This window comes from Odontesthes bonariensis, chromosome 14 (genome assembly GCF_027942865.1).
Source record: "Odontesthes bonariensis isolate fOdoBon6 chromosome 14, fOdoBon6.hap1, whole genome shotgun sequence".
Classification (NCBI taxonomy): domain Eukaryota; kingdom Metazoa; phylum Chordata; class Actinopteri; order Atheriniformes; family Atherinopsidae; genus Odontesthes; species Odontesthes bonariensis.
In genome coordinates this window covers 7,609,767-7,630,413 of record NC_134519.1, presented here as the reverse complement: position 1 = coordinate 7,630,413, position 20,647 = coordinate 7,609,767, and the positions used below count along the sequence as shown (strand labels likewise).

At 43.4% G+C, this 20,647-nt stretch overlaps 1 protein-coding gene across 8 annotated transcripts in view; it reads left to right on the top strand.

Moving 5' to 3' along the window:
• pard3ab (par-3 family cell polarity regulator alpha, b) overlaps positions 1-20,647 on the top strand; it is a 316,394-nt gene that overhangs the window by 28,616 nt on the left and 267,131 nt on the right. For all 8 annotated transcript variants that reach the window (XM_075482726.1, XM_075482725.1, XM_075482724.1 and 5 more), the window contains exon 2: positions 18,805-18,906. In XM_075482726.1, the coding sequence (XP_075338841.1) occupies positions 18,805-18,906 (102 nt within the window). The remainder of the gene's footprint in view (positions 1-18,804; positions 18,907-20,647) is intronic.

Here is a 20,647-nt window from a genome sequence, read left to right as displayed (position 1 = left end):
GTATCTGATCTTTTCATGACAGTCTGAACAGCACAGATCGGATTTTTTCAAATCCGATCCAGGCCACTTGGATATGTGGTCCTAATTCCGATACGTATCTGATCTTTTGCCATGCCATGCGACTGCAGTCTGAACGGCCAGGGCGCATTTATCCGACCTACACGTCTGAAAAGCCGCTCACATCACAGTCCCACCACTCCTGGCTACGACGACGCACCCAAACGTGTCTTTGCCAAAAGCCTAGCTCTTTTTCTTTTTAATATCCTCTTTAAAATTATGCCGTGATTAATGTGCTGGCTCCGGCTGGACAACAACTTTAAAATCGCAATATATGCATTCCTACTCTTACCATCCGCAAACACTGGGCACGCTCGCTGCGTATGACGTCATCGTACGCTCTCAGCCTAAGACGTCAGCCTAACAGGCTCGTTCATGCTTTCATAAAGAGATGCAAGCGTGTTTTCATGTGGTCAAACACGTGTTCTTTAGAGATTAAACTTTAGATTAGGGCTGGGCGAGTTAACTTGTTAATTATTTAATGCCGATAAATATTTTATTGCGCATTAACGCAGGTTTTTTATTTATTTATTTTCTTAATAATCTTTTTGGGCTTTTGTGCCTTTAATGAATAGAAACGTTCAGAGAGACAGGAAGCAGGGGACAGAGAGAGGGGGAACGACCCGCAGCACAGGGCCATCCGATACGGGACTCGAACCGGGGCCAGCTGCAGCGAGGACTATAGCCTCTGTACATGGGGCGCCTGTTCAACCCACTACGCCACGGACCACCCCTGTTTTATTATTTATTTTGTTATTGTAAAAGTCTGTTGCTCACAGGCTTTTATTTTGTAAAAGTCTGCTGCTGTCTGCTGTGGAACAGGAAAAGAAAGTAATCGGCGGATCCACCAAACATGGAGAAGGGTACGGAACTTTTACTCGGCCATTTTCATTTTAAAGTTCTTCCAGACGCCGGAGTCGACAGAACCAAAGTCATCTGTAAACACTGCCAAGTTGAATTGTCTTCTCAGCGTAGTAGTTCCAGTCTAAAATATCACTTAAAGGCAAAACACACAACTGATAGCAGCAAGTCATTCAAGGAAACAGACAGTGGAGCGAGGCTTCTACATAAAACCTACAGAAAGATGCTGATGTTAAAAGTGTGTTTGCACAACAAATGTTATGGCACTTTCATTCATATGGCAGCGCATTTAAAATAAAGCTAAATGCTAAAAGCTATACACTACTTTTGAATTCATTTTTGGATTTTACGTACAAATGCGATTAATCGTGATTAATCAGGGAAATCATGTGATTTAAATAGATTAAACATTTTAATTGTTGCCCAGCCCCACTTTAAATACCGAATCGCAGTCTTTAGCTGGTTGTTGCAGAAGGAGTCGCCTCTGGTTTGGCCGGTTTTGTAAGCAGCCGTGCGTTTGGTCCGTGAGGCTTCCACCTCTGACGGACAGGATATCCTCCTGTCACATTCTGCCGGAAACCAGACAAGTTTCCCCACAAGATCGTCTCCTGATAGCAGTCGATCTTTAAGTCATGAACACTGCCTCCAGCGACAGTCTTTTGTAATATGATACCCGTCTGACCACGGTCGGCTCGACACATCCTGCAGCCTGTTTGCTTTCAGCAGGAGCTGCAGATGGGGGCTGATTGCATCAAAGCAGCTCAGGGACAGGTAGAGAGGGAGGGAAAAAACCCACCATCCAGCACCAAATTGATGCACTAGATAATCTTAAAATGTCAACAACTGACAGGATCTTTAAAAGCTAAAAGGCTTTTGATTGGTGGAAGGGTTGGAAACGAGCTGGCGGCCTCTCGGCTACAGCTGCTCTGAGCCTGATGGCTTTGCTTTGTTCGGGCTCAATAGATTTGCTCATTTGATCTGAGTCAGCTGCTTGCAGGGTCATCTGCACCTGTCTGCTGCTTTGCCAATCCTCAACATCTGACATTCTCTGGCTATTAATTTCACACATTGGCATCTCATTACAGGGACAGTACAGGGCTCTGGGCTCATGTATTCTTTTAAAACCTTTTTTTTCTTGTTGCTCATAGAATCGCTTAGTATAAGATCTTCTACAGCTTGAACTCGCATGTCCAGTGACCATCGACACCTGTTGGGAAACTGGAAAATGCACATGTGCATGAGCAGAGGAGGTGAAGTGATTCCAGGAGTTGAAATCAAATGAAAACAACTACAGCTCTTAACATGCACCATCTTGATGAATCTGGACAAACCATCGGCAATATTTTCCTCTCCTGTTTTCAGTTTGTTGTTTTAAACAAACCCTCACACACAGCTGGGGTTATATTTCGATTTACACTACATTAAAACTTTATTCACAACCAGATACGGCCGTCAAAACAGGGCGTAAGATTGTAAATGCTGTTCTGCAACCTGGCGCTCCAGTATCAGTGCGGTTTCTCACACAGCTCGGTGTGTATGGCTTCTGGGTGCCCAGTCAGAGTATCTATAACCAGAAACACTGCCGGCAATCTGATACACGCCGTCTCTGGAGGGAGAAAACAGGTTATTGAGTTGCAGGCTGTGTCCTCTGTAAGGTTCCTCAGACTGCAGGATCCTCAGACTGCGGGTTCCTCAGACTGCGGGTTCCTCAGACTGCAGGATCCTCAGACTGCGGGTTCCTCAGACTGCAGGATCCTCAGACTGCGGGTTCCTCAGACTGCAGGATCCTCAGACTGCGGGTTCCTCAGACTGCAGGATCCTCAGACTGCAGGATCCTTAGACTGCAGGATCCTCAGACTGCGGGTTCCTCAGACTGCAGGATCCTCAGACTGCGGGATCCTCAGACTGCGGGTTCCTCAGACTGCGGGATCCTCAGACTGCAGGTTCCTCAGACTGCGGGATCCTCAGACTGCAGGATCCTCAGACTGCAGGTTTATCCTCGGTACGTCTGGAGATGCCAGCTGTACGAAGGCTCCATATGTTGTGATGCAGCAGTGCTTTGAGTCAAAAAAACATCACCAGTAAACACCATCTAATAGTTTTAAGGGGGTGAGGGCAGAGCTGCTCGAGATGAAACGATAAAAAGCAAAGTAAAAGCATGACTGCATCCAGGAGAACACATCTCTGAAGGAGTTGTGACGGTTTGTTGGATCTGGTGGCCGATTTTAAGGCTTTTTTTTTTTCCATCTTCATCACGTCTGTGGTTCATTTTTTAACATACTTTAAATGCCTTGGACAAAGAAACAGTGTCCCTCACTGTAATTAATCTGCTGAGCTACACCAGTCCTACCAAAGGAGGCCTTTCCACTACATGCAGTGTGCTTGATAATGATTCAGCTTGTAGATGATAAAGTTATTCTGCAAATGGTGGCGAATCGGTTTGTTTAAGTTGTTTTTAAAGGCTGTGATGCTGAATCCTTACCAGCTCCGGAGAAGGCGTCCCTCCAGTCCTGCCTCAGTTTGACATACCTCTGCAGCTGAACAATGAAGTCGACTTGTGTCTGTTTTGCGGTATCAGTAGAAACTCCACAGCCCACACAGTTGATCCCATTGAACTCTTCTTGTCACTAAAGGCAGCTTTTTGTTTGGTTTGCAGACAGGGCAGGTTGTATCAGTATCAGTGTCTCGGTTGAACTTCAGACGACTGCTTTTCCCATGCACCCGAGCTATTTCCCCCTGACTCACCTTCTGATTCTATCTTTGCATTCCTGTCCATCTTGTTGCCTCTTTTACAGTTGAAGTTGTCATATATTTTCCCCTCTGTGCTGCACACTCTTCACTGGAGAGGGTAACGAGTAACGATAAGACTCAAGTAGGGTTTCAGCTCGCCTGTTTCCAGCACTTCCCGGCAAATCATGTGTTAAATCACAGGTTCTACCTTTCAAACGGTATATTTTGTGGCCTCTTTGTGGTGTTTAACATCACATGGACTGTTCCCAGGTTTAGTTAATCATTGCTTGCTGAAAGTCAGCCTGAGAAGTGTGGATTATCTCAATCCACCTCGTTTGGTGAGTAAGTAAAGCGGGAGCTCTGGGCGAATGCTGGCTGTCTGACAGCTGGTGTAACCCTAGACTCCCCTTTGATGTGTGTCTTCAATTGACTTCCCCATTTTCCCTGAGACTGACCCCCGAAAAGAAAGCCGAGTTGAAAGGAATTTCCTGCAGGTTAGAATGACAAACACGGCAGCTTTTAAATAACTGAAACTCTGACAGTTTTGCCTGTACGGCGCTCTGTTGCCTCGGTAGTTCCAGCCGTTGCAGAAGTTTCGTCTTCTGATGGCCGACGAGGAATTTGTTCAGTAACTCTAATACTAAAAGTTAGCCGTCCCCTTTCAGATCTGACAGTTTCTGTTGGCTCATGTGCAGAAACTTCGCCTCGCATATTATTTTCACTGGTTGTGTTGAGCGTTGCACAAGCAGGAATAACTCTGAGACGCCCGTGATGACAGGACGTAGACGGCTCGTTAGGATGGTGGAAGTCGGCTGTCAGGATGAATGGCACCTCTGACCTGCGACGGCAAAGTTAAAACAGTGTTTGTGGTTGGAGTTACTTTAACTCATTCTGGTTTTAAAGGGATAGTTCGCCTCTCTTTACATGAAGCTGTATGACATCCCGTATTAGCAACATCATTTATGAACATCTTCTTACCCCCTGCTGCGTCCTGTGAGCAGAGTTCCAGCCTCGTTTTGGTGTTGATGAAGGTAGTCCGGCTAGTTGGCTGCGGTTTTAAAAATAAAGCGTTTTGCTTCTCAAAACGATATGCGTTCAAAAGAGTGATACATTTGCATCACAAAATCGTCCCTCCAGGAAAAAGTCAGACCTCACAATCGCTTGCCGCTATTTTCTCTCCCTTCGTATCACTGCCTGCTGTGCAGACCGAGCAGCAAACACCATAACAGGCGCGGCTGTTGGCAGGCGGCAGCAGGCAGTGATACGAAGGGAGAGAAAATAGGGCCAAGCAATTGTGAGGTCTGACTTTTTTTGGTGAACGGTTTGTATTACTCTTTCGAACGCATATTGTTCTGAGAAGCAAAATGCTTTATTTTTGTGGCCCCAGCCAACTAGCCGGACCACCTTCGTCAACACCAAAACGAGGCTGGAACTCAGCTCACAGGATGCAGCAGGGGGTAAGAAAATGTTCATAAATGATGTTGCTGATATGGGATGTCATACAGCTTCATGTCAAAAGAGGCGAACTGTCCCTTTAACTGTAGCCAAACCCCCGGGGAAGGAAAACCTCGGAGAAACAAACCAGGGTAAGGGTTCGTCGTCTTCAGCCTCGGCTGGCAAGTCGCTTACGAGGGGGAAAACCGGGAGAAGAAAACCAACGCCGCAACAACTGAAGGACAGAAAATTACAATTCACCATGAAAAAAAGACCATCAATCTGTCGCAGGGAGCACCAAACAGGTGCCAAACCCAGCCCAAATACACCATGAGAACTGTTAAAGCCTTTTGGCATCAGACCACAAGCATAGATGGATTTTCTTTCATGGATAATTCTTGAATAAATGGAATTATTATGCCAGTGATGATGAGAAAGCCTCGGCGACGATGCATCGCAGTGTAAACTGCAGCGCCTGAAAGTCCTGCAGCAGCATGAGATGAACTCTGATTTGTCAAACTTGACTGTTCTGCTGTGCGTCCGCGTCGTTTGAATTCTGCGAGCGAGGAAGCGAAGAATCGAGTCACTGTTTGAAACACCGATGACATGAGACACTCTGGCTCTTTATCTCCCCTCCCCTGTTTGGTGAGAAAACCGTTCCATTGATTTTTCTCTCTCCGTTTTAAACCGTTAGTTAAAAAACAACCTGTGCGAAGGTCGCCGTGACGACGCGCCCGCAGACAATGTGTTTCTCTGTTGATCCTGAAGGTCTGCTCTCTGCTTTTGCCACTAAGCTGCTTACTGCTGAAAGCAAACGAATTGATGAAGGAGTGTGCGTTGGACCAGGAAAGGTCACTCATGAATGTTTAATCGAAGCTGAAGTTGCAACGCTATGTTTTGCACGCTGTTGGCATAGTTGGTTAAAAATCCGAATTGTCAGGTTGGGTGTTTTAAAAAGAATCTGAATCGGCAAAGAAATGTGCAGTGGCTGCATGTCTCTGCGAGGCCCGGAGTTGGTGCATTCCTGCGTTATAGTCTGGAGAATTAAAAATCCACCAGGATGACCGTGTTTCTGGATGCGAAGCTGCAGCCTCGGGGAGTCTCCTTCTCTTTATCCCGCCTTTCTATCTCTCCATCTTCTTCCCCCTGCTTCCTCTCGGGCTGCTTTGGGTTTCACTGCACAGGAAGGAAGATGAACACATTAGGCTGCTGTGTGACCCTTCATTATTCATCAACTTAATCAGGCTACAGGCTGAAATCCCCTGCTTTTACTCCCTTTGCACCGTGCGTGAGGGCTTTTGCATTTTGCGCTGGTTTCTGTTAAGAATAAGAAAATACCCCTTATTGTAGATGTGAATAGACCCCTGCTATTCCCACCACTGAGTTTAAACTATGGGTCTCTCAGGGTGGATTTAAATAGCTAAATGTTTTTAAGGCTTAATGTGCTGAAAAAAACTGCTGATTAATCCTACCTGCCTCGGTAATGACGTCTAACCCTAAACGGTGTAATTTTAACTATTTTTAGTGTCATGCGGTTGGCTGTTTTGATCAGATAAAGGTGCTTTGAATGGCCGCGTTGTTTGTCTGTGTGCCTGGTTGCCATTAGGGTGTTTGCTTTTGCCTATTTTTCTCCCTGGTTTCTGCCTCGGGGCTTCATTCTCCCTCTCTGAGGGACGGGACCCTAACCCTGCAGCATTATAGGGAGTTGAAAGGTTGAATGGAAGTGCACGAGACTGAGTGATGGGGTCGAGGCATGAGGAATTAAACTTTTTGGTGGCTTGTCACCTTGATTGAAACCTCATCGCCCCCTCCTTCCCGTCCAAACTGGATTTAAGTGGGACCCCAGCAGGGTTTGCAGTTGTTGGTTATTCTGAAAGTACGTAGAAAGCAGCGAGTCTGGCAGCTCTCCAGGCCCTTGAATTCCTCCTGGGACGTACACTCAGGAATGCTTGGAGCCTGAAGTGGGCAGGACTGAGGTTACTACCCAAGCAGTCTTGACGATCTTTCCACTCACAAGTAATGGCCTTGATTTCAGAATGTCTTGCTCGATACCCCAAAGTGCTACTTTTGTAAGTAGTGATATTCTTTGAAGGAACATCACAAGACTTGGCGAAGACTTTTCACCTTTTACGAGCTCTCAGCTGCAAGAAACTGTACGCCGTCTTTTTTTTTTTAACACATATTTATTGTTTTTTCATGTTAATATAACAACATCCAACAATTTAAACATCCGAAACATATGGCAGTAAAGAAAATATTAATTAAATGATTAAAAAAGATGCATTAAACCACTGTAATTAGTCAGCAAATTACTGTTCAATGAATATGAAATAATAAAATAAATAAACACACATATAAATAATAATAATAAATAAAATAAAAGTATTCAAAATGTAGTTTACAGCTTGCACTCCCAACAACAAATTAAATCATTTTCTTTCTCTCATTCTCCCTCCCTCAAAAGTTCCAGAAATATCCTCCAAATATTATAAAATTCAGAAGCCCTCTTTCTAACACTATAGGTCAGTTTCTCAAGGGCCAAACTCGATGTTAAGTTATTTAACCAGTGGGTAAAAGAGGGGCAACCAACATTCTGTACGCCGTCTTTGAACCATAAAGATGACACATTTCAGTTAGAGATGCCAGATAGAAAACCTTTTCTCATTAATCCGTGTGGCAGAGGAGCATAAGTGACCGAATGCTTCATGTTTGTGCGCTGCTGCAGGCCCTGCGTGTGGAAATGTGTCACTTTCTCTACACACTGTGTTTTAATAAAGTCTAAAGCGAAAGAAGAAATGAGAAACGTTTTTTTTTTATTACTTTGACACATGCACTGGAGTCTGCGGGTCGTCCACCCCCCCCCCCAAACAATGAGGAAGACGGCCAATGTCAACATGGGTTAAAGAATGGTGCCGGTCCAGGAACTCATGATATTAATTTCAGTTTGTCTGGATGCACAAATCTTCTCCAGTCTCTTGCAAATAAGTGTGAGCAACCTGCACTTGAATCAGATTCGAATCGGCAGTCTGAACACTCGCACAAACACACCTGCACAGCAGTCGCTGCCCCTCATGGCTCGACACACCTCTGCACAGGTGTCGGTCCTCGAATGGCGTTTTCCAAAAGCTCGATGAAAAGGTTTATTGTTTCTTCCCTCAACCTTGCTGTGACCCTCTGTGCAGGTCACATGTGATGCTCAGTCCTGCCATGTGTACACATCTGAGCATCAGAGATTGAAGGGAGGATTTATCAGCCCTGATGAATACAGCACCGAGAAGCTTGTCAGCCAGATGATTACGGGTGGTGAAAATTTCAACAGCTCGGATATATAAATAGCTTTAAAACCTGCTGTCTCTTTATTTAAAGTCTCAGGACACAATTTATTTTCACTGTCCGTTTTATTTTAAGATTATTTTTGAATAGCAAAACTAGCACAAACTACAGTCCCGCACCTTCAACTTGTGTCATTGATCTGTTATTAACCTTAACAGTAGTTCTTATTGTTGAAAATACCCACAATTACTTCCTGCTGTGTTCACGTGTTTGTTCGCAGAGGAGTATGTGAGCGTTGGAGGGAGTTATGTTGGAGAAAACTCGCATCCGAGTACAGCAAAACGCTGACTCTGTAAAGCGATGCCATTAAACCAGATCATTAACAGATATTCCAGGTTTAGATGGTGTTCGTAATGAGTTATAATCGAGCATTTCAGTAGTTTCCTTCTTTTCTGGTGGGCAGATGTTATGTTTGCAAGGGGAAAAGCACAGGTTAGTGGTACGGTCATTCAAATTGGGTAAACTGATGCTTTCAGCTCACAAGCAGAGGTGGGTAGAGTAGCCAAAAACTCAAGTAAAAGTACTGTTGCTTCAGAATAATATGACTCCAGTAAAAGTAAAAAGTAGTTATTAAATGTTGAGTAACGTCTGATTTATTTGTTAACACAAGCATTCAATCAGACAGACAAAAATACTAAATAATCATCTTTAGGCAAATTACAGTTCATCCAATTGATAAAATAAATTAAAATGAATTAATTAATTACAAAATAGCTTAAATTAAAAATAATCCAGGTAAATTCAAGAACGTCAATAAAAATTAAGAGAGACTTAGGAAATGTTTAAAACATATGTAACCCATATGTAACCTAAAAAACAAACATTCATCTATCCATGGGGGGAAAAAACGAGTTTAGGAAACTTACCGCTACATGTTTCCTCAAGTTAGATGTTGAGTTTCTGCTGAAATGTGCGTTTGTTTTGGTTGACACAGAAGACACATAATGTAGCTGCTGTTTCTCACTCTTTGTAAGGTAAACATGCTTTCAGTATGAGGCCTCGTCTGCGTCTTCATTTCCCACCGTTGGTTCTGACATTTTTCATCTGTTTCTTTGTTTGTTTGCTACGACTGCTAATGCTAAAGCTAACCCGTCCCGCCGCTGAGATTGAGTACGGTCACGTGACCAGACTGCACGGCTGCGTCTGATTGGTGGAACACAGTCAGGTGGTAGAGCCTTTGGCGGAAGTCTCTCTCTCTGTCAGAATAAAACATTAAAATGAGGCGTACGCGGGGGGATAAAAATAATGAGGCGTAGAATACCAAAGAGGTAAGAAGAAAAGTAACCAGCTCATTGTAGCCTAATGTAGCGGAGTAAGAGGACAGTTTCTGCTGCACAAATCTACTCAAGTAAAAGTAAAAAGTATAGTGATTTAAAACTACTCCGAGAAGTGTAATTTTTTCAAAAACATACTCAAGTAAATGTAACTCGTTACTACCCACCTCTGCTCACAAGTTATCAGTAACAATTTCTAACAGCTCATCTGAGCACTACAACAGGTTGTGCACACACTACATCCCACTCTGGGGTGCCAATAAGCCTCCTGTGTGTTCTTAATCTACAGCTCGTTATTGTTCCCCGCTGTGAGGATAGATCACGCCTTGACACTGATCGTATCAGGATGGGTTAAAAAACCCATCACAAGATAAGTGTCGTGTTGTTTTAATTTTTTTTGGAACTTCCACCATCTCATTGCCCTTAAGTGATTGCATCCCTGCCTCCATCTGGTCTGCTCTAAATCCTAAACCCACAATCGCTGAATTATTCCTTCAGATCTTCTGTGTTGCAGTCTCTCTTCTCACCTATCTTCCTACGTTGAGAGGGAGGGGGAAAAGGCTGCAGCAAAAAGGTTTTTTTAAGCGATGGAAGTCACTCAGGAGGTGGGAAAAAGAGCACGATTAGGGCAGGTGGGGATACGTGTGTGTGTTAAAGTAAAGCACAAAAAGGGGAATTTACTGGCTCAGACTGAACTCGTTTTTTTTTTTTATTTTTAGAAAAGTGAGAATGAGCGGTGTGGAAAGCTGACAAAGCTGTACAGAAGCAGAGATTGATGGAAGATGAGGGCCAGACTACAGTGGAACAGAGCCGACGTGACAGATACGAAATGTGATAATTTCAAGTGTCACTTGTGGCTTTTAAACCACAGCATGCCACGCTTGTGCCAAGTCTAGCGCTTTCTAATGAAAACAAAGCCTTTGCCAAGAACACTAGACAAATACAAGTTTCAGCGCGGCAGAGCAAATAGAGCCGTGTGATGTGATTGATACTGGTCGAGAAAGGAAGAACGGGCGGCTTTCATGCACGTAGTCTCCCAGAGATGTGCACACGCATCTGTGTATTTACCGACTGTGAAGCTTAGTTTCGACCTGAAAACCTTCTCTGAGAATATTCGGCTCCATCCGTCTGCTGACAGCGAAGAATGATGTCATTACTTTGGCCATATGTTGAATGGCAACAGATGGTCGAGGGGCGATGAGATTAACTGAAAATAGAGGCATTCATGTGTCACTTGGGTTCTACTAATTAAGACCCCGCCCTGACCCTGTCCATGCGCCCAGCCACGCTGCCGTTTTTTCCCCGGCTGCTTTTGGTACGGAGCCCTTATTTAAAGCCAAAAACACGCTGGTGGTGTTCTGCCTCATTGCTTTGTGTGACTTATGTCAGAAGCACCAACGAGGAGTGTGGAGATGCGGCCTTCATTTGACCACACAGAACGCGGCCTGGGATCAAACTCTCAACTGGCGCTATAATAATAATAATAACAATAATAATAATAATACATTTTATTTATAACGCACTTTACATTTACAACAAAATCTCAAAGTGCTACAGTGGGATAAAAGACAAATATTAAGATCAAAAGCAGGGACAGTAAAATGCAAATAAAATACACAAATAAAAGTAGTGAGTCCTTTAAATGTAAAACGAAATAAAAACATTTAAAGGGAGATCATTAAACATATTGGGTAAAAAGAAAGGTTTTCAGGCCTGTTTCAGGAGCTGTCAGTTTTTCTGATAATAAATTGAAAAAAATCAACGTTTTGATCTGTGATTTTATGTCCTGAAAGCAGAACAACCAACATAGTTGAAAGGTCATCTGTTTTCGGACTACTTGACTCATATTTTTCTACATATTTAGTATCTGAAACGACACACTTTATGTGTGGGAGTCCCCTTGATCTTTGGTAGATGTGTGCCACCCTGGCTTTTAGTCTCGACTGCATTTAAAAATGTGTAAATTTTTGCAGTGGATTCCGTGTGAACCTTTATCCATCTGCAAATAAACGCTTTCCCCCCTGTTGAAGGATAATCCGTTTATCGAAGGGAGTCTCGGACTTGTGTGGAAACGAAGCGAACGTCCTGCATCACATCGAATTAAAACCCCTTCTGAATGTAACTGGAATGAAACCTTCTTGTTTTTAGCAGTGTTTTTACTGTAAAAGATGTGTGTACTGTGCACTAGGGCTGAACAATTTTATCGATACCTCGATATATATCGATATTTCGTTTCCTGATAAAGTATCGATTTTTCAGCCGCGAGTATCAAATTTTTTCTTATTATTATTTTAATTTTATTTTTCTTATTTTTTTTCTTTAGTTATTTTTTTAAAGCAAACTTTATTGAAAAGTCAGACTTTTAATTAGTGAAAACACCAAACATTAAGGTAATACAATACAATTTCAGGGGGTCACATTATACAAAACAGTGATAAATTAGTTCATAAAAATGTTATAAAGTGCACAGCTCTCACGTTTGTGACATGTTTGTTGGTTTCTGTTTGTCTGGCTGTGTTGTTCTGGTTCAAAGGTCGGACCACCGGTCCAATCAGCGACGATTCATGTCAAATCACACTGTCCCCCCCCCCCCCCAGAAAATGATGTAAGTGTATCGAATCCTATCGTTGGCTGAATATCGTGTCATATCGTGAGATTAGTGTATTGCTACAGCCCGAGCGTGCACACCGTATGCAGCAGCAGAATGGACTGATAAAAGGATGAATAAATCATAATTTAAATTTTTTTATTTATTTATTTATAATTATTATTATTAGTTAGTAGTAGTATTTTTTTTTTAAATTAAAATTGGTATTATTATTGTTGTTGTTAATATACAATCTTTGTAAATATTCATAATTTTTTTTGAGCTACTTGACTAATTTGAATTTCCCCCATTGGGGGATGAATAAAGTATTTTTCTATTTCTGAATGCGCTGAATCCTTTCCAGCCTGAGACTTTGTTACTTAAAAACCTTAAACCGGACGGTCTCATGGAAAACTGATCCCTTTGTTTGTTGACCAGGGCAGCGATAGGTTAGAAATAATGCAAGATCGCCTCCTTTGCCACGTGCAAACAACACCTTTAAAGGGTGGTTAATGGATAGAAAGTGTCACAGGTACAGTGCAGGTGTTCGTTTGGAGCAATGACCAGCTTCTCCTGAGATAAAGATATTAACGATGCACTCGTTTATTGGGTAATTGTGCACGGCGTCATGGCCAGCTCTCCCCAACTTCATCCTCCAAGTTGTCCGTTCCCTCGGTTCTTTCTCCATCTGCACCAAGTGAGTCGGAGGTCGAAGTGGAAGGAGAAGAAGAAGAGGAGGAGGAGGAGGAGGAGCGCAGGTCTTCGAACAGATTGATGAGGCTCTGAAGGGAATGCGAGGCCAAATCCTCGCTGTCGGAGATCGGTGCGTCCTCGTCTGAGCCCGCGGCAGACTGCTGGGAGGCAGGAGTGGAGTTCAAGTCCTCAAAAATACTGTCCACATAGTCGCGGAGGAGATCGAGCTCTGAATTCATGCTGTCAGAATCCAAGTCTCCCCCACCTTGGTTCTCCATTTGAAGCTGGAGGCAAACGAGGACATCATTTAGATTCACCACCAAGGAATACTTCATGGTTTCATTTCTAATCGCCGGCTGCCTTACCTCCAGGTCTATAATTGCATTGTTGTAGTAGATGTGCTGAAAAAACTTCAGATGGTGGTGAAGGAGTATGAGATCGATGTAGTCCACCTCGTTGTCGTCGTCTTCACTTTCATTGGAGCTCCTCTCCGCCTCATCGTCGCTCTCATCAGCCTGGAAGTCTGAGCTCAGGTCTTCCAGAGACATTATGGCCTTTGGATCCCGTCCAACCCCCTGCTGGACTCACGCCGGCACGTGTGGAGGAGTGCTTGAAGGATGTGAAACTGGTCGGAATGGATCAGAAGCTGTGTTGCCACAACATTTAGTCTGTATTTACTGTGCCGGGCAACTGTGTGGTGCTTGGATTCGAAAAGGGCTCCAGAGTTCTGGACTGTTGGTGTGTTCTGAGGATTGTTCTGGACTGTATCACAGGTGTTCTGTGGGGGAGATTCCACTTCTGTGCCCTCATTGATTATCAAAGGAAACGGGGAAACTTCCACTAATGTGCAGAAAAGTTTCTATGATCATTTGAGATGGTTTTAAAGAAGACTTGATGAGCATTTAGGGGGAATGGATCCAACTTTATGAATCGGGTCTGACACAGATTAGAATAATTCGACTCACAAGCTGCTCCTGGTCTGGTGTCACATGACAGAGCAGCATTTCCCCAGATATGATTAATACACTGGAAAAAATCAGGCTTACCAAGTATATTTGTCTCATTTCTAGTCAAAATATCTCATTACACTTAATATAAGACACAACTGCCTAACAAGTGCTATTTCAGCCAGATATAGGGACTTGTTTGAAGACAATCCATCTGGAATATCTTGTTAAATGAAAGTCTTGAAAACAAATTGTTTTGAGTCGGATTTCATATGAAACAAGCTTTTTTTGACATTTGAAGAGGTTTTTAAGCTAATTTCAAGATCACTTTTATCTCAAAAGTCCTAAATATCACATTTTATTTCAAGAAGTCTTGACAAGCCGATTTTCAGTAGTTCCATTGGCAGATTTTTTTTTTTTGCTTATTTCATACAAAAACTTCTCATATTTGTTGTTTTTCTTACTTATTTTTGGAGGGGCATTTTTTCCAGTGTATCTCAGATATTCTCGGAGATGAAAGGAGTTCCTGGTGACATTGTGCAGCCTTCTTTCTTTTCTTCTTTAAGCTTTTAAGACGGCCCGGATGGAAATATTCATCTTTCTTTGGGACTTCAGATCGCTTCACTTGTGCTTCGCTTGGCCCGATGTGCTTATTTAACACATGTATAGAACTTTGTGGATTCCTCCCGGTAGTTTGAAGCATTGTTGCTAATATTGCATGACTAACACATAATTAAAATCTTTCTTCATGTTACATATTTTTGTATTTCTTACTCTTATCCTGCCTCTTTTGTTGTATAAAAGGCCAAACACTACCCAGATCACCTGTTTCGTCCCAGCTCCTTAAGCACTTATTTGTTTTCTAAATTGTCTTCCCATTTGTCTCGCTACCTAACTTACCACACTTACTCTAGCACTAGTGATGCTCTTAGCTGTTTGGTTTTGGAAGGAAATTCACTTGTGATTTCTTGTGACCGGAAGTTCTTTGGCCTAGCGATGTGGAACACACTTATTGTAAGTCTCTTTGGATAAAAGTGTCTGCAAAATGACCGTAATGTAATATAATGTAATCCCATTTTGATGGGGAACTGAGCTGCCGTGGAGGTGTTTAAAATGCTCTTGATCCTAGTTTTTCTTGTGACATTCAGATTCTCTCATCACAGTCTGCCTAATCTTTGTGTCATCTTTGATGGTTAAGTTTTATTCGATAGCGCCCTGCTGACTTCCCACAGCTCCAACAAGCTAACCCTTTTGTTTTACACGTAGCACACGCTGGCGGGCCTCCGGCTCGGCCTTCCTCTTCATGGTGTTATTGCAGAGCTGTGAGCACCCCAGGCCTGCTTGTCTGTGGAAACTGTAGTGCTGGGCTTTCCCTCCAGGCACAGCGTTGGCCTTGGCCTCCTTCCAGGTCTGCTGTCGGGCAGATGAGGGCTACAGCAGGCGATGGCTCCTCTGATCCAGCTCCAGATCTGTCCCTCGTCGTTACGCAATCCTTCACATGAGGGCCCTCCAGATTAGTGTCATGGGAATCTCAATTAGGCCCCGAGGGAAGGGAAGAGAGTGAGAAAGTGGCTGCAGAGTTGAGACCTTTTTGTTATCTGTCAGATGTGAGATGGGACGGCGTGAGAGATGGTGTGGAGGGATTCCAGGTGGACATGTCAGCGTCAACCAAACTGTTGGTTCCATTTCTGATCGGCTTTTAGCTTGTTTACGATTATATGGGACTCGGTCCCCCCCGTCTGCAGCTTGTCGTGGGGCATTCGCTTTGAGCTATTTTTACCAGATGAACTTGGCCCCGCAGAATGACACACTAGTACACACACACAGCAATTTGCAAACTCTTTTGATGTGGTGTGTGTCCCTGCATGCTGTAGAGGCTCCATGTAAGCAACCCGCAAGCAGAAGTTCACACAGAATCGCTCAGATCTGAACTGAAAGCCTTTTGTCCTCGTTTTTGGAATTATTATGTTGTCGTGTATATGATTTAAGGTTCAAACTGTAGATGTGATACCTTCTAATCAAAATACAAACACTGGGGTGTCCGAGTGGAAAAAGCTTCCTGTCGAGCTGCGTCTTATTTCTGACCCGGGCCTCTTCAAATTTAGGCTAAAAACCGACTTATTTGGGATTGCTTTTATTTTTTTAGCCAAGTTTTATTGGTATTCATATGTATTTACACATATCTTTTAGTTTACAACAGATTTTCTTTCTGTTACACACATATGAAAAAGAAAACTCCAATGTTATTCATGAAATGTATAAACTGAACAATCAAAGGAATAACAGTTTGGCCAACACTCATTGGACTGTTTCTGACATTCTTCTAGATCACACTTGGACGGTTCTGAGAAAATGTCCATCTTAAGATGAAGGTGTGCTGTTATCTTCTCCTTTTTCACTCTCTCCTGCCACTTGGGTATTGTGGGAGGGAGCGGTAACAAGACAGTTATCATCTTCTTAGCTGTTAATAATAGGACATGTGATAGATACAGCTTCATTTTTTCCCATCTTCCCTTAGGGAGTGCTCCTATGATATAAAATTGTGGGGTCAGAGGTAAATCAATGTTTAATATAGAGAATATTTCTTCCTGAATCCCTTCCCAATAGTTTTTCAACTTTGGGCAGTTCCAAAATATGTGTGTGTGGTCTCCTATCTGGTGACAATCCCTCCAGTACAAATTTGTTTTGTTACTGTCAAATTTGGAAGTTATGGAGGGGGTTCTAAAATATCTCACTTTCAGCTTCCAATTGAATTCTTTCCACATTGGGCTATTAGTTATTTTATGTCCCTCCTCTCACATCTTCCCAGCATGTATCTTTGATAATAACATTCATTTCTAACTCCCATTTCCCTTTTATACCAAGAGAGCTCCCTGACAACAACAAATAGGATTGCTTTTAATACCCAGTAGTATGGTGACACTTTTAACTTATTTTATCTTCATCGATTTTGTTATATTTTATTTCACTGTTCTTTTATTGTTTTTATTTGTTTTTGCTTATTCTTCTCTTTATTTATTACCTGCTGTAAAGCACTTTGGTACACCGTAAGGATTGTGACACACTTTCTCATAAAAAAAAAAGAGGCATATGAACCATATGCAAATATTTCAGAGCACAGAGTTTAGTTGTAAGTTTGCTGCACGTCAGTTACATGATATCGCAAGTTATTCAAAAGAGGCTGAACTGGATTATAAGCCCCGATTCATGGTGTCTGTATCCACCAAACTGAAGGTGATTCCTGTTTTTTTTTTTTTTTTTTTTTTTGGGTTGAACGGTCGCTCTGCAAATCTACAGGGCAAGCTCGCACAACCCAGCTTCTATGTATGACATGCAGGGAATTCTTCTTTTTTGTTTCCTCCTATTTAAGACTCCCGACATCCAGGGATCTGTGTGAGAGAGTAAATTCTGAGCTCCATCAGCTGGATTCCAGAGGATCTGAGTCGGGGTGTGCACAAAGTGACGCAGGCTGTCACAGAGCAGCACATCTGTCACGGCAGTCTGACAGACTGTGCTGCAGCTGACATGAAACGACACGGAGAGGGAGCGCTAACGGAACCATTACGCCTCCTCTTTAAGGGACATCTCTACTCACCGAGGGACTCGTTGTTCCAAACATTTAGACGTAAATGCTGAGGGTTTTAAGGACCTGGAACTCCTCGTTTTACCCTTTTTATTACTCCAGAATTGGCAGATTGCCGTCCAGCTGTAGTTCTTAGATTCAGCTCAGATGCAGAAACTAACAGGGATGCTACATTCCAGGTGCTGGGATGGACCATTAATAGAATAGAATAGAAAAATACTTTATTCATCCCCCAAAGGGGGAAATTCAAATTGGTCAAGTAGCTAAAAAAAAAATAAAATAATAATAATTATTAATATTTACAATGATTGCATGTTAACAACAACAATAATAATACAAATTCTAATATATATATAAATGCATATATGCAGGTTGATGCTCCTGTCAGCCTCCGTGTGAGACTCCTTTGCTTGTTAAACATCTGTTCATAAAAGAAGAAGTGAGCTGTGCCATCCTGAGAGCAGAAACACACTCAGCGAAAAACAGCTTGTCCACCGAAGTGTTGTTTCAGCAATGATTGGAGTGAGAAACTTTGCAGCAGTTTGCAGAGCTTTAAAGTCAGTTGATGCGGATCGTGTTCTCCCCTTCAGTGAGGAAAAGCCAGATGTTTGCAGGTGTTTTTGGATGCATTTCTTCCTTTACGCCTGCACGTCTGTCTGTGATGTGAGATTAGTTTTGGTAGAACGCGTCTCATGCACCTTCAGTGCACGCGCTGCCTTTCGTAAGCAGGGGTGGATAATGAGGCCTCCGTGTGCAGCTTAATGCCAAAGAGCCACATCACGACTCCTCGCTGTGTGAACTGATGCAAAGCCACATCTCACACGTGCACTCCCATCAGTGTGCAGCTCAGTCATATTTAGCTGGAGCTGTTGTTGTGTTCTGGTCAGAATAATTCTGCTCATTTGGTCATAATGTCTGACTTTATGGTGCTTGGAAAGCCATTTTTACTTCAAAACAACAAGAAAATCGGACCCTTGCTGTGGGTGGGGTGTTCCCCAGGCCCTGATGATTGTGAACGCCTCATTGATGATGTTTAAAGTTCTTAAAAGTGGACTTTTTATCCTCCTTTTCCGGTTCTTTCTTTGAGTTCTCATGCTGGTTTTACAAATGAAACGTTTTGCTGCTCATATCTGCTGCACATATCTGTCAAATGTTGATCTGATTGTGCTACTTTCCTCTTGTTTGCAGCAGATTTCCTCTCTGCAGATCAACTGCTACCACAGTTTTGTGTATTTCAGTTCTTCTAATCATTTATTTCAGCTGTGGGTGCCTTACACGTCTCTGTCTTGTCTCCTTATTTTGCAGGATGCCAGTTATTGGCTGCAGGTCCACCGATTGGAGCACGGCGACGGGGGGATCCTCGACTTGGACGACGTGCTTTGCGACGTGGCCGACGACAAAGACAGGGTGAGTGATGTTTGGGAAGTGTGAGGCAGAAGTTACTGAGCTTCTGTTTTCTGAGGCGCAGGAAACAAATCTATCATTTTAGCACCCCCCCCCCCTTCCTTATCTGTTTCTGAGCTCACATTAATGACACTGTTTACCTTCTCTTTGATCAGCCTGGGACTATGTATTTACACTGGCCTGGCCTGTCTTTTCCTTAAATCTTCCTAGTGATTTTCCCCCTTTTTAAATGTTTAAGAGGTGCTGGACCACGGCATTGGTTTTCTGTTGTTTAAGTTTCTAGCTTCGGTACTGTAGCTTGTTTTGGAGCTGCACATGACATTATTTACACTGGTGTTTTTTCAGACTTTGACCTTTACGTATTGTCAGTTCCCAAAGCCAGACGGCCTCTACTTCCCTACCTGCTGCTTTATCTGTTGCCTTTGGTGTGGCTTTAACTTCTCGGGTGTGAAACAGACACGAGAGAAGCTCACGCTGACTGTTGGCCTCTGAGGGTCACGGAGTCGCATTCTGTTATCTGGAACAAAAAAAAAAAATCAGACGGTTGCTGAGAGGACTTCCCTTTCCTTCAGATTAGAAGAAAGTCTGATTGGTTTGCTTTACAGCGCACAGCGGGCAGGGGGATGCTGGTTTTCAAGTGCAAATGAAACTTAAACTTCCTGAAGTTAGGGTCGTCTGTGATGATCTCAGCCGAAGCTAAAATATTTAGAAAGATCAAACTAAATGTTTGGACCTGAAGCTGCATTTTTGATGGAAGGGACTGCGCACAGCGTGGCTCTTCAGTGCTAAATGTTCCACTTCAGATGCAGAAATGTGACCTGTGAGCAGATATTGGTGTGGATCGGTGCTCCTGCTGAGACGTTTCAGGGTTCAGGGTGTCGCATCCGATGACGTATTTCTGTCATCGGGAGTAACTGATTGAGTAAATATGTCGACGCAGGTATTTTAAGAAGCTATTTCCTGTTTGGTTTTAACAAGACATCGAAATGCCTGAAACACAAACCAAGAAAAACACACGTTTGAGGTTCTAGTCGAAGCACGTATGAAATATTTGACCTTTTCCTTCTGGGATGCAGTAATGAGCTCAAAGGAATCTTTACGCTGCCGGTGGCGAGCACGGTCTCCCACAGCTCTGCCAGCGTGTTGCCTAAGTGACTCCACATACGAGTGTGTGTTTGCATGCGTGCGTGTCATTGAGTGTGTGCCTCGGTCTGCGCTCTCATCATCGGGTCTTTTCACAGCGCGCTCTCTTTGCCCGGCCCTCTGCCCTCATCCCTGTGGGCCTTTCCCAGCAGAGAATGTGCATATTTCACTCATGACAACCTGCCAGCCTCGCTGACACAAATCTGCACCCTTCTCTCAGCGCTGACATGAAACCCTCTGGGGGGGGGGGCGGTCAGTGAATGCACTTACAGCACAGAAATTATCACTGAAAACAGCTTTAACTCATTGCTGGACATGGCACCTCAGGGCACGTCCTATATTCTCTGGAATGCTCTCCGATGTTGGTCCCGTGGGTTGTTGGTTGAGCGGTGGCGCCTCTCCGGACGGGATTTGTTCTCATACCCCCCACGGTCGCTCTCTTGAATTTGGAGCCTCTTAATACTTCTGTGAAGTATTGTGACGGCGTATCTGCAGCAGAGGGGTGGAACCAGAGGAAAGTGGGGCTCTGAGGCACAGTTCATGGCCTCTGTTGGAGCGGGTAGTGTGTGCATCTCCTGACCTCTCTGAGGCATTCGTGTTA